Source organism: Myotis daubentonii, chromosome 3, assembly GCF_963259705.1.
Source record: "Myotis daubentonii chromosome 3, mMyoDau2.1, whole genome shotgun sequence".
NCBI lineage: Eukaryota > Metazoa > Chordata > Mammalia > Chiroptera > Vespertilionidae > Myotis > Myotis daubentonii.
In genome coordinates this window covers 36,031,574-36,045,554 of record NC_081842.1, presented here as the reverse complement: position 1 = coordinate 36,045,554, position 13,981 = coordinate 36,031,574, and the positions used below count along the sequence as shown (strand labels likewise).

At 42.4% G+C, this 13,981-nt stretch overlaps 1 protein-coding gene across 3 annotated transcripts in view; it reads right to left on the bottom strand.

Annotated features, from left to right (window-relative positions):
• Positions 1-13,981, bottom strand: part of NAALADL2 (N-acetylated alpha-linked acidic dipeptidase like 2) — a 1,191,965-nt gene that overhangs the window by 220,189 nt on the left and 957,795 nt on the right. For all 3 annotated transcript variants that reach the window (XM_059687069.1, XM_059687068.1, XM_059687067.1), the window contains one exon: positions 3,176-3,322. In XM_059687069.1, the coding sequence (XP_059543052.1) occupies positions 3,176-3,322 (147 nt within the window). The remainder of the gene's footprint in view (positions 1-3,175; positions 3,323-13,981) is intronic.

Here is a 13,981-nt window from a genome sequence, read left to right as displayed (position 1 = left end):
CGGGCCTCTAATATATATATATATATATATATATATATATATATATTATTGTGTACTCGGGGGGGGGGGGTTCCCTCAGCCTGGCCTGTCACTTCTAGCAGTCTGGGACGCCTCGGGGGATGACCACCTGCTGGCTTAGGCCCACTCCCTGCGGGAACGGGCCTAAGCTGGCAGTTAGACATTCCTCTGGCAGCCCGGGAGCCCTCAGGGGATGTCCACTTGCCAGTGGGGAGCAGACCTAAGCTGCAGTCAGACATCCTTAGTGCTGCTGAGGAGGTGGGAGAGGCTCCCACCACCACTGCTGTACTGGCAGTCATCAGCCTGGCTTGTGGCTGAGCAGAGCTCCCCCTGTGGGAGCGCACTGACCACCAGGGGGCAGCTCCTGCATTAAGCATCTGCCCCTTGGTGGTGAGTGTGTGTCATAGAGACCAGTCATTCTGCTGTTAAGGTTAATTTGCATATTACCCTTTTATTATATAGGAGTGTCTGGCCAACCTGGGTGAGGGCCTGATGGCTGTTTGAAGGCTGGCCATAGCCCCTTCAGGGTAGGGGTCTCCCCTGGGGTGCCTGGCCATCCTGGGTGAGGGGCTGAGGGCCGTTTTCAGGCTGGCTAAGCCCCCCAGCGGTGACCGTCACCGCATGAGGGTTTGGCCAGCCTGGATGAGGGTCTGATGGCTGTTTGCCAGCTGGCCATAACCCCCAGCCACCCAAGCTCCCAGTGGAGGTTGGCTGGAAGCAGGTATCTGGGATTTATTTGTCTTCTATAATTGAAACTTTGTTGCCATGAGCAGAGTCCTCAGCTGGCTCAGGGCTGGCGGGAAGCTTGGCTTTCTCCATCACCCGGGCAACCAAGCCTCTGGCTTGCTCCAGCTCTGTGGCTGCCAGCCGCCATATTGGTTAGGTTAATTTGCATACAGTCGCTCTGATTGGCTGGTGGACATGGCTTAGGGAATAGCGAAGGTATGGTCAATTAGCATCTCTGTCTTTTATTAGTGTAGATGTATATAGACAGACTAAGGCCTGGTGCACAAAATTTTTGCACTGATGGGGGGGTCCCTCAGCCTGGCCTGTGCCCTGTTGCAGTCAAGGAGCCCTCGTGGGATGCCAAGCTGATTGACAGGCCTGGGGGAGCAGGTCTAAGCTGGCAGCCGGGCATCCTTAGTACTGCCACAGAGGCCGTGAGCCTGGCTTCTGGCTGAGCAGCATTCCCCCTGTGGGAGTGCACTGACCATGAGGGGGCAGCTCCTGTGTTGAGCATCTGCCCCCTGGTGGTCAGGGCACATCATAGTGACCAGTTGTTCTGCCGTTCGGTCTATTTTCATATTAGCCTTTTATTATATAGTATGATTTTGTTGATGAAAGTTAAATAGTCTGGGTAAAATTTGAAAAACTACTTGATGTATAGACTAAGCCAGTAGGTATACTTTAGCCTAAAGAATTTCAGTGATAATAGTACCTTCTGAGAACTTCACTAATACTGGTTTCCAAATCTTCTTTCTATTGGCACCTCAGATCCTCCCGCTGAGCTTAATCAAATGCCACCTTTTCTACCTCAGAAGCTTGTTTTCCTTAACAGTTTACAAGCTCTCTCTTCCCTTCTACTAATATGTTCTTACCTAATTGTTTTTGAAATTCTCCCACTAATATTTTGGAACTAAAATTGGGCAATAATAATTGTGATGATAGCTATGATTGATAGAGGCTTTATTGCATGTTCAATATTAGCTATGTTTTTTACAGGCATAGTGTCATTTATCCTATGCGTAACTATGATATGGTTCCTCATTTCTAAAATAATATTGAAAGAAGTTAAATCATGTATCTAATAAGTATCAAGTAGGTTTCAGAGTTGGGAATCAATTATTAGTCCCATTCTTAAGGCTATCCTATATTGCTTCTCTAAATTCTTGGCTTAAAACTCAACCAAGGTGAATCAGACCTGTATTGAATAAAAGCTATCATTCAATGTGTTGATATGGCAGGAGTTGGATGAGTTGAGATGGGGAAATGATAAAAAGATATTATAAAATATCAAGCAGAAAAGTAAAAAATGAGTTATATTTTAAGACATAGATTTTATTAAAGTATAGACCGTGGATTTGCCTAAAAGAAAAGATACCGCTACACATGTACCTCATGTTCAAACAACAACAGTGTATGAAAATCCAAAATTATAAAAACAGATAAATCATAAATATTATTTTTGTATTGCCTAAGAATTTATCTCATCACAATAGGATTCACCCAGAATTTCTCCCTCTATGAATTTAAGATGTTAGATATATCAGCTGTTTACAAAGGAGCTAAGGAATGTGCAGAGAAACTAAGTATTGCTAAAAGCTAGTAGATATTAAGACATTAAATACCAGAAGTTTAGTCTATAAATACAATTTAAACAGAAATGTTCAAGGACATCCATGATTGTGGAACAAAGCAGGGTTTACTCTATTTCCAGCCACTATTTAGTTAATGTAAAAATTTCCTCAACCAGGCTACCCCAGAGGCTTTTAAAGAACTCCCCAAAAGGCTAGCACAATTTGTTAAAAGAAAATAAAAGATCTCAACTGGTTTATATCTACAGAGAACAATTTCCAGTGACACAATTTTGAGACAGAGGAATATGTTCGCAGTCCAATAGATGGATGAACACAGACTTAATTATGGTGAATCATGCCTACGTGATATTCTTTGTGGGGGTGGGGGGACCTATCTCCACAAAAATAGTTGTATCTTTTTAGGAAGGCAAACTATTGACATACTTTGGGTAGCTAATTCGCAAGACACATTAATATACAGCATATGAAATGCATTTTCCCTTGGGCAAGGAGAAGAGAATCTATTGCATATGTCATCTGTTTCTGTGAATACTGAAGATTACAATTATGTTTTGATGTTAATCCAACTACTGCAAATTTCTTGTTGCAAAGCACACTGTGAAAATGTGAGTGACAATATAAATCTTTTTTAATTGAATTCAACACTTTTGAAAAGAACTGATGTTTTCAAATACTGTTACAAAGCCTCTGAACAACAAGAATAACTCTCTAAACGAAGCAGCTTCCTATAGTGACCTAGTTGATAAGAAAGACAAATAGCCAGGATAAAATCAAATTCTGCATGTATGCTATATTGTGTGTGTGTGTGTGGGGGGAGTACATATTTTAGAAATAATTACCTGTAATGACTTGATGTCCTCATAAGCAAACTGCACACTGGGAACTCCAAGGTAGTTGATGAAATAATCCGCATCACCTTGTATCTGTACGGAACTGACATTGGATTCTGGGCACTGTGCTCTTCTGAAACAGTTGAGAATATTTTTCTGAAAAACATAATTTACATGGTTAGCACGAACTCAGCTTCTCAGGGCATCTCTAACTGAATGCCACTCCAAGTGTGGTCCATAGGTCAGCAGCATGGATGTCACCCAGGAACTTACTCAAAATACAGATGCTCAGGCTCCACCCATGCCCTTCTGAATGGGACCCTCCAGGATGGAGCCAGGAATCGGTGTTGTACCTCTCTTCTATGATTCTGGATTCTGATGCTCACCAAGTGTGACTAGTGCTGGCCTAAATCTAACTGCTTTTTTTTGTTGCTTCAAAAGCATTTTTTATCATGGAATTATTATAAACCACCATAACTTTAATTTGATGAACAAAAACAGATCCAGAGACAGAGAAACATTGATCAGACCATCAAACCTCAGAGGGAAGATAGAGGAGGGTGGGGGTAAGGAGGAGAGATCAACCAAAGGACTAGTATGCATGCATATAAGTATAACCAATGGGCACAGACAACAAGGGGGTGAGGGCATGAGTGGGGGGTTGGTGAAAAATGGGGGGATAAGGAGACATATATAATACCTTAATCAATAAAGAAATGTAGGGGTCTGAGAATTTACATTTCCAACAAGTTCCCTGGTGCTGCGGTCCAGTGAGAAATACTGCTCGTATGGTCACCTTTTCAACTCCGTTAAGCTGCCTCTCCTTTGTTACAACTGATACTGACTTGCTGACTAAACTTAGACTTTGTGTGAAGCTGTAATGGCGTGAAGTAGGGGAGGGGATGATCTGGAAGAATCCTCGATCAAGTGTTTTTGGAATTTTCACCAAATCAAAACCAGGTTGAAAGCTTCTCAAAAGCATCTTATATCCACCAGTAGCAAACTGAGAGAAAAGGCACTTGAAAGTGCAAAGAATTGATACAGGAGAACCAAGATGGCGGCGATATAGGCAGACGTGTCCCAGGTCGTGTCCCGGAGCAAATGGAACGAGCAGCTGAAGCTAGTAACACTCACACCGAATTGGCGAAATTGCTCAGCTGGTGAGAGGGTTTACAGCCGGGAAGAGCAGAACTCCCCTGGTAAGGTAAAAAAAAACCAGGGATTTGGGCAGGAAAGTTTGCCAGACCTCTGAGCCCAGAGAGTCGGAGGGAGACCGCGTGGCAGACAGCCGCGTCCCCTGGGACAGGCACAGCCCCTGACGGGGGAAAGGAGAACCGCGGGATTCCTGGCGCCGCCAGGGAAATTGAGAGCTGGGTTCTGTGATCACGGAGGACTGAGCCTAAAGGGGGCAGCCTGAAGAGCTGACCTGACCATGCAGTCCCGGTAAGAGAAGAAGCTTACAGAAACCAAGCCTTCCCCGTTTCCGCGGCCGGCGTTTGTTTGTCTGTTTTCACTGAATCCTGTTCATGGGACATTTCGGATACAGACACTCACCTGTGCTGAAGAGAGGGAGAGTGTGCGGAGGAGTGGAATCTGGGGAGAGACTGGGGAAAGAGGGGGAGCCGGGAGAGGTGGTAGTGAATTGAGTGCTGAGACACCCCAGAGCCCGGGACTGGGGCAGCCACCCGCTCCTGAGAGGGAGTCTCCTCCCCCCAGCCCCCAGGCAAGGAGCACAGCCACACCCAGATTCCACCCTGTAGGAGATCAAGGATTAAGATAACCTGATCAGTCCCTGGGAGTTAACAGGGTCTGGCCTATAGGGGGATTTTCAATCCCAGCAACAACATAGCGCCAGTAACTAACTATTACGCAGTCAGCTCTGGGCAGTGAACTTCCACTGGACAGAGAGGCCCTATAGCCTCAGAGGCCAACCCCAGAACACTGCCACCCAGAGGCTGACCCACAAACTGACTCTTTGCTAAACACAAAATAAGGCAGTCTGGGAAATAAATGCGGCATGCTTTAAAATAAGGACTGTGGTTTACAACACAGAGGAACAGTATATCGCAGGGAAACTCAACACTCTCCTGAATACCTGGAAGGTCTAAGGCGAGCCACACTGAAGAATAGAAGAAACGAAGGACCTCCACTACTGCAATTTTTTTTCTTTTTTCACTTTTTAACTAAGAAACGATTTTTTTTTTCATTCTTTTATTTCTGTTCCTTTTTTTTCTTCTTCTTTTTTTTTCTTTCTTTTCTTCTTTTTCCATCACCTGATTTTACCCTTTTAATTACTACCTTCTTATTTTTAACCAGTATTATTACTGCTACCATTTTACCATTTTTTAAAGTGCCATTTTATTTTTTCTTTATTTTATTTTGGGATTAGTGTTCACCATTCTATTTTCATTGTTATATTATTGGTTGTTTCTAGTTTGCATTCATATCCAGGGAGCTGTTGCTGGAATTTGTTGGGATTAATGGCTGTTCTATAGGAGTATTCTCCTCATATAAAAAGTCTCTTCCCTCTTCCACTTCATTCTCTCTTTTCGCTCTTTTTTTTTTTTTCTTTTCTTTTCTCGCTTTTATTTTCCCCCTTCCTTTTTCCCAATTTCATTTTTGCACTCCCTTTTTTTGGTCCCTACTTTTCTTTTCCTTTTTCTCTTTTATCTTTTTCTCTTCCTTCTTTCTTATCCCCTAATTCTCTTAATTCAGGTGGTCACCTTTAATTGGGGTTATTAATATCGTGAATATATTTGTGTATAGTGCCTGGTACGTGGTGCCTTGTTGTGTTGTATTTTGTGCCTTTAAATCAACGCAGCAGATCCAAGCAACAGCAACCTCCTGAGCACCACATCCTCTGCTGAGGAACAGCAGCTGTACGTGAAACCTCGCCCCACCAGCCAGAAGAGCCACCACAGCTGTGAACAGCACCCACCAGAGGAGCTGCTGCCAACTGAAGAGCAGCTGCTACCGCAACCGCCCGAAGAGCAACCACAGACCAAGGAGTCACTGCCACCAAGGGAGCAACCACTGAACAACTCAACGTCTAGATATGTCAGTGAGATCAAACATGGGTAGACAAAGAAACCCCCAAAGAAAGAGAAGGAGGACTGTCCAGAAAAGCAGCTAAGTAATACAGAGGCATGCAACATGTCAGATAAAGAATTCAGAATAAGGATCCTAGAGTGCATAAACCGGATGGAGGAAAAAATCGACAAACTCTGCAAGAAGCAAGAAGAAACAGATGAAAAAATCGATAACATATGGAAGAAGCTAGAAGAAACAGATGAAAAAATCGATAACATATGGAAGAAGCTAGAAGAAACAGATGAAAAAATCAACAACCTAAGTAAGACCCAAGAAGAAATGAAGAGTGATATAGCTGCAATGAAAAACTCCATTGAAAGTATCAACAGTAGACTAGGAGAAGCGGAGGACCGAATAAGTGAATTAGAAGACAAGGAAGCAAAACACACCCAAAATGTACTGCAATTGGAGAAAAAAATTAAAAGACAGGAGGAGAGCCTAAGGGAGCTTTGGGACAACATGAAACGAAACAACATACGAATAATAGGAGTACCAGAACAACAGAAAGATGAACAAGGATTAGAAAACCTACTCGAAGAAATAATATCAGAAAACTTTCCTGAGGTGGGGAAGAAAAAAGTCACACAAGCCCAGAGAGTCCCAAACAAGGTGAACCCGAAAAGACCCACACCAAGACACATCATAATCACCATGGCAAATGTTCAGGACAAAGAGAGAATCTTACAGGCTGCAAGAGAGAGACGGAAAGTTACATACAAGGGATCTCCCATTAGATTGTCAAATGACTTCTCAACAGAAACACATCAGGCCAGAAAAGAATGGACTGAAATTTACAAAGTGATGCAAAGCAAAGGACTGAATCCAAGAATACTCTATCCAGCAAGGCTATCATTCAAACTTGAAGGGGAAATAAGAAGCTTCACAGACAAAAAAAGACTAAGGGAGTTTGTCACCACCAAGCCAGCAATGCAAGGAATGCTAAAGGGACTGGTATAAAAAGAAGAAATAAAAAGCTCAGAAAGAAAACAGCCACACACACACACAAAAAGAAATGGCTACAAACAAGTACCTTTCAATAATAACTTTAAACGTAAACGGACTAAATGCTCCAACCAAAAGACATCGAGTGGCTGAATGGATAAAAAAACATGACCCATATATCTGCTGTCTACAAGAAACCCACCTCATTAGAAGGGACTCACACAGACTGAAAGTGAAAGGATGGAAAAATATCTTTCAGGCAAATGGAAAGGAAAAGAAAGCTGGGGTAGCAATACTTATATCGGACAAAATAGACCTCAAAGTGAAGGCCTTAACAAGAGATAAGGAAGGCCACTTCATAATACTAAAGGGATCAATACAACAAGAAGATATAACCCTGGTAAACATATATGCACCCAATGTAGGAGCACCCAAATTCATAAAAAAACTCCTGGAAAATATCAAAGGAGAGATCGACAACAATACAATCATAGTAGGGGACTTTAATACACCATTGACAGCACTGGATAAGTCCTATAGACAAACAATCAGCAAAGATACAGCAATCCTAAATGACTCACTAGATCAGATGGACTTAATAGACATCTTCAGAACACTTCACCCCAAAGCCAGAGAATATACGTTCTTCTCAGGTGCTCATGGGACATATTCAAAAATAGACCACATATTGGGTCACAAGCAAAGTATCCCCAAATTCAAGAAGATTGAAATCATAAAAAGCGTCTTCGCAGACCACGATGGCATAATATTAGAAATAAACTACAATAAAAACAACCCAAAATACTCAAACACCTGGAAGCTGAATAGCATGCTATTAAATATTGATTGGGTTACCAATGAGATCAAAGAAGAAATTAAAAACATCCTGGAAACTAATGACAATGAAAACACAACAATCCAAAACCTATGGGACACATTGAAAGCAGTCCTGAGAGGGAAGTTTATAGCTCTACAGGCCTATCTCAAAAAACAAGAAAAAATGGTAGTAAATCATCTAACTCTACAACTCAAAGAATTAGAAAGAGAGCAACAAGAAAACCCCAGAGTGAGCAGAAGGAAGGAGATAATAAAGATTAGAGCAGAAATAAATGACATAGAGACCAAAAAAACAATACAGAAAATCAATGAAACCAAGAGCTGGTTCTTTGAAAGGATAAACAAGATTGATAAACCTCTAGCCAGACTCACCAAGCAGCAGAGAGAGAGGACCCAAATAAATAAAATCAGAAACGATAGAGGCGAAATAACAACAGACCCCACAGAAATACAAATGATTGTTAAAAAATACTATGGACAGCTTTACTCCAACAAACTAAACAACCTGGAGGAAATGGACAAATTCCTAGAAAAATACAGCATTCCAAAACTCAATCAGGAAGAATCTAAAAATCTCAACAGGCCAATAACTATGGAAGAAATTGAAGCAGTCATCAAAAAGCTTCCATCAAACAAAAACCCAGGACCAGACGGCTTCACAGGGGAGTTTTACCAAACATTCAAGGAAGAACTAAAACCTATCCTCCTCAGACTACTACAAAAAATTCAAGAGGAAGGAACACTTCCAAGCTCATTCTATGAAGCCAGCATCACCCTAATACCAAAACCAGGTAAAGACAACACAATGAAAGAGAATTACAGGCCAATATCCCTCATGAACATAGATGCCAAAATCCTCAACAAAATCCTAGCAAATCGGATCCAGCAGTACATCAGAAAGATCATACACCATGACCAAGTAGGATTTATCCCAGGGATGCAAGGATGGTACAATATCCGCAAATCAATAAACGTGATACATCACATAAACAAATTGAAAGAAAAAAACCACATGGTCATATCAATTGATGCAGAAAAAGCATTTGACAAAATTCAACACCCATTTTTGATAAAAACTCTCAGCAAGGTGGGAGTAGAAGGATCATACCTCAACATAATAAAAGCCATATATGACAGGCCCACAGCCAACATCATACTCAACGGACAAAAACTAACACCATTTCCCCTAAGAACAGGAACAAGACAGGGATGCCCCCTCTCACCACTCCTGTTCAACATAGTACTGGAAGTGTTAGCCATTGCAATTCGGCAAGAAGAAGAAATAAAAGGCATCCAAATTGGAAAAGAGGAAGTAAAACTGTCCTTATTTGCAGACGAAATGATATTTTACATACAAAACCCTAGAGATTCCATCAAAAAGCTACTAGACTTAATACATGAATTTGGCAATGTAGCAGGATACAAAATTAACCCCAAGAAATCTGAGGCATTTCTATACACCAATAGTGAACTTTCAGAAAGAGAGATTATAAAGACAATCCCGTTTACCATTGCACCGAAAAAACTAAGCTACCTAGGAATAAACTTAACTAAAGAGGTAAAAGACCTCTACTCAGAAAACTACAGGACTTTGAAAAAAGACATAGAGGAAGACATAAACAGATGGAAGAACATACCGTGTTCATGGATTGGTAGAATCAACATCATCAAAATGTCCATACTACCCAAAACAATCTATAAATTCAACGCACTTCCCATTAAAGTACCAACAGCATACTTCAGAGATCTAGAACGAACTTTCCAAAAATTCATCTGGAATAAAAAAAGACCCCGAATAGCTGCAGCAATCCTGAAAAAGAACAAAGTAGGTGGGATCTCAATACCAGATATCAAGTTGTATTACAAAGCCACTGTTCTCAAAACTGCCTGATACTGGCACAAGAATAGGCATATAGATCAATGGAATAGAATAGAGAGCCCAGAAATCGGCCCGAACCAATATGCTCAATTAATATTTGACAAAGGAGGCAAGAACATACAATGGAGCCAAGATAGTCTCTTCAATAAATGGTGTTGGGAAAATTGGACAGATATATGCAAGAAAATGAAACTAGACCACCAACTTACACCATACACAAAAATAAACTCAAAATGGATAAAGGACTTAAATGTACGACAGGATACCATAAAAATTCTAGAAGAATCCAAAGGCAAGAAAATCTCAGACATATGCCGAAGCAATTTCTTCACTGATACAGCTCCTAGGGCACTTGAAACTAAAGAAAAAATGAACAAATGGGACTACATCAAAATAAAAAGCTTCTGCACAGCAAAAGAAACCATCAACAAAACAACGAGAAAACCCACTGTGTGGGAAAACATATTTGCCAATGACATATCTGATAAGGGCCTAATCTCCAAAATTTATAGGGAACTCATACAACTTAACAAAAGAAAGATAAACAATCCAATCAAAAAATGGGCAAAGGACCTAAATAGACACCTTTCAAAAGAGGACATCCAGAAAGCCAAGAGACATATGAAAACATGCTCAAAGTCACTAATCATCTGAGAGATGCAAATCAAAACAGCAATGAGGTACCATCTCACACCTGTCAGACTGGCTATCATCAACAAATCAACAAACGACAAGTGCTGGAGAGGATGTGGAGAAAAAGGAACACTTGTGCACTGCTGGTGGGAATGCAGACTGGTGCAGCCACTATGGAAGACAGTATGGAGTTTCCTTAAAAAACTGAAAATGGAACTCCCATTTGACCCTGTGATCCCACTTCTAGGAATATATCCCAAGAAACCAGAAACACCAATCAGAAAGGATATATGCAGCCCTATGTTCATAGCAGCACAATTCACCATAGCTAAGATCTGGAAACAGCCTAAGTGCCCATCAGTAGATGAATGGATTAGAAATCTGTGGTACATCTACACGATGGAATACTATGCTGCTGTAAAAAGGAAGGAACTCTTACCATTTGCAACGTCATGGATGGAACTGGAGAGCATTATGCTAAGTGAAATAAGCCAGTCAATAAAGGAAAAATACCACATGATCTCACTCATTCGTGGACAATAGAGACCATTATAAACTTTTGAACAATAATAGATACAGAGGCAGAGCTGCCTCAAACAGATTGTCGAGCTGCAGCGGGAAGGCCGGGGAGGGTTGGGGGGCAGGAGGTAGGGGTCAGAGATCAACTAAAGGACTTGTATGCATGCATATAAGCATAACCAATGGACATAAGACACTGGGTGATAGGGGAGGCTAGGGGACTGTCTAGGGCGGGGGGATAAAATGGATACATATGAAGAAAGATTTAAAAATCAAACAAAAAAAACAAACAAAAAAAAATAAAGAAATGTAAAAAAAAAGAAGGTTGAGTCCTTTAAAAAGGTCTAGTTTTACTGTTCTTTTTGTTTTCCCATGAATTTAAATCTAAAGGATGGTTTTATAGGACACAATTCCACTTTTCTAAATATGTTTTTTTTTTTAAAAAAAACACAGAAGGAATTTTTTCCATTACTTCTTAAAAGCATATTCCCACACATTTGAGGAATATATGACATCAACTCTGTGGGACATTAAGAAACTCTAGGGTAATATATAAGGAGATAGGATATTTTTTCTTACACTAAGAGTTGTCTAGAATGCACAACAAATATGAATGAGCAATAACACGAGAATACCATGTCTAATAGGCAGATAGTACAGTTGTTTGAATGGAAAATAATACAATCTATAATAATAAAAGCATAATATGCTAATTAGACCGGATGTCCTTCAGACGACCTTCCGGACGAAGCCAGGCTGCTAGGGAAGCCCAGGTCCTGGGTTGCAGAGGGAAAACAGTGCCAGCAGCTGGGGGAAGGAAGGCCTACTCTTGCATGAATTTCATGAATCAGGCCTCTAGTAATCCTATCTAATAAAAGAGAAAAATGGTAATTGGCGTACGATGATACCCTTTTCATTGGCTAATCAGGGCTATATGCAAATTAACTGCCAACTAAGAATGGCAGTTAACTGCCAACAAGATGGCGGTTAATTTGCATATGTAGGCACAATGCAGGGAGGCGAAAGGGAAAGCAGGAAGAAGCCCCCTGCCACTGACAGTGATCAGAAACCCAGGGGGGACCTAAGAGCTGGGGGGCAGGGCAAAGGCGGGCCGCCTTTGCCCTGCCCCCCAGCCATGATCGGAGAATCAGGTGCCTTTGCCGCCCTGGCCAGTGATAGCAGGAAGTAAGGGTAGAGCCAGCGATGGGAGCTGGGCACAGTCAAAGCTGGCAGTCCCAGGAGCTAGGGGTCCCTTGCCTGGGCCTAAAGCGAAGCCCATGATCGCGGGGCCGCTGCAGCTGCGGGTCCCCGCTGCCCCGGCCGGACGACTAGGCCAGAGGCGTTAGGCCTGGGCAGGGGCGGAGCCTGCAACCACGGGGAGCTGGGGGTCCCCTGCCCAGGCCTGACACCTCTGCCAGAGGCCTCAGGTCTGGTCAAGGGGCCGATCCGGTGATTGGTGATCGGAGGGTGATGAGGGTCAACTCCTCTGGCCGAGGCATCAGGCCTGGGTGGGGGGCGGAGCCGGGGATTGGGAGGATATGATGGTCCCCTTGCCCAGGCCTGAAGCCTGGGTCAGAGGCGTCAGGCTTGGGCGGGGGGTGGAGCAAGCGATCAGAGGGAGATGGGGGTCCCCTGCCCAGGCATGATTCCTGGGCCAGAGGCCTCAGGCCTGGGCGGGGGCCAGAGCCAGTGATCAGGGGGAGATGGGGGTCCCCTGTCCAAGCCTGACACCTCTGGCGGAAGCGTCAGGCCTGGGCAATGGGCCGATCAGGTGATCTGAGGGTGATGGGGGTCTACGCCTCTGGCCGAGGCATCAGGCCTGGGCTGGGGGCAGAACCAGTGATGGGGGAAATGAGGGTCCCCTGCCCAGGCCTGACGCCTCTGTCAGAGGCGTCAGGCCTGGGCAGTGGGCCGATCCTGCGATTGGAGGGTGATGGGGGTCAACGCCTGAGGGCTCCCAGTATGTGAGAGGGGGCAGGCTGGGCTGAGGGACACTCCCCCTCCACACACACACCCAGTGCACGAATTTCGCGCACCGGGCCCCTAGTTAATAAATAGTACTACAAGAATAAACTGTTTCACGTGGTCACAAGTGTAACTTTTGCCCCAACCTGAATGTCCTCCATACACATTTGCTATTGAATCAAAAATCAATGGATGCCTCAACCTCCCTCCCCATCTTTCTTAGGCATAATACAATTTCAAAAATACTTTTAAATATAATATATACAAATATTTTAAATATGAAGTTGAATATTCATAGAGCAAATTTTTTCCACTTTTCAAGTAAAATGCCAGATTTTTCAAACCCATAATGTTTCAAGATCTATTCAATATTCTTTTAGAGTCTAATAGAAAGATCTATGTAACAAATTAAAATCAATTAAAATGGAGACCCTGAGAATTTATAAACAAGGCAAGGCATCAGCTTAAGTTATTTACAAATAACTTGGATAATTAAGCACTTTGCAAAAAGAAAGTAAAAAGAGAGTCCTACCATATAGACTAATCAGTAGCAACCTAATGCTTTTTATGGTTAATCTCACCAATTTGCTTCTTTTGAAAGCCCAGTTTTCTGAAAATAGAGTTAATCCTTTTTCACTTCCTGATAGTCTACTGGGGTGAAGATTCCTAGAGTTCTTATACCTGGAAATGTTTAGGTAAGATATTAAATATTCCCAAAGAAGAGCTACCCTTAGTACTAGATAATGAAAAGAAAAACAAACAAACTACTTTACTAGTATATTATTTTAAAAATACCAAGTAGTACTGAGAGATCCAGGTGTTAAAAAAACTGGCTCCTGGGAAGGAATTTCTTTAGCCAGAATGAATATTTTTAAATTTAACTTAAATGTCTTGGTCAGGCAAGTTTTTGACCAATGTCCCATCACTAGTGTCACACTCAGCCTGCTTCA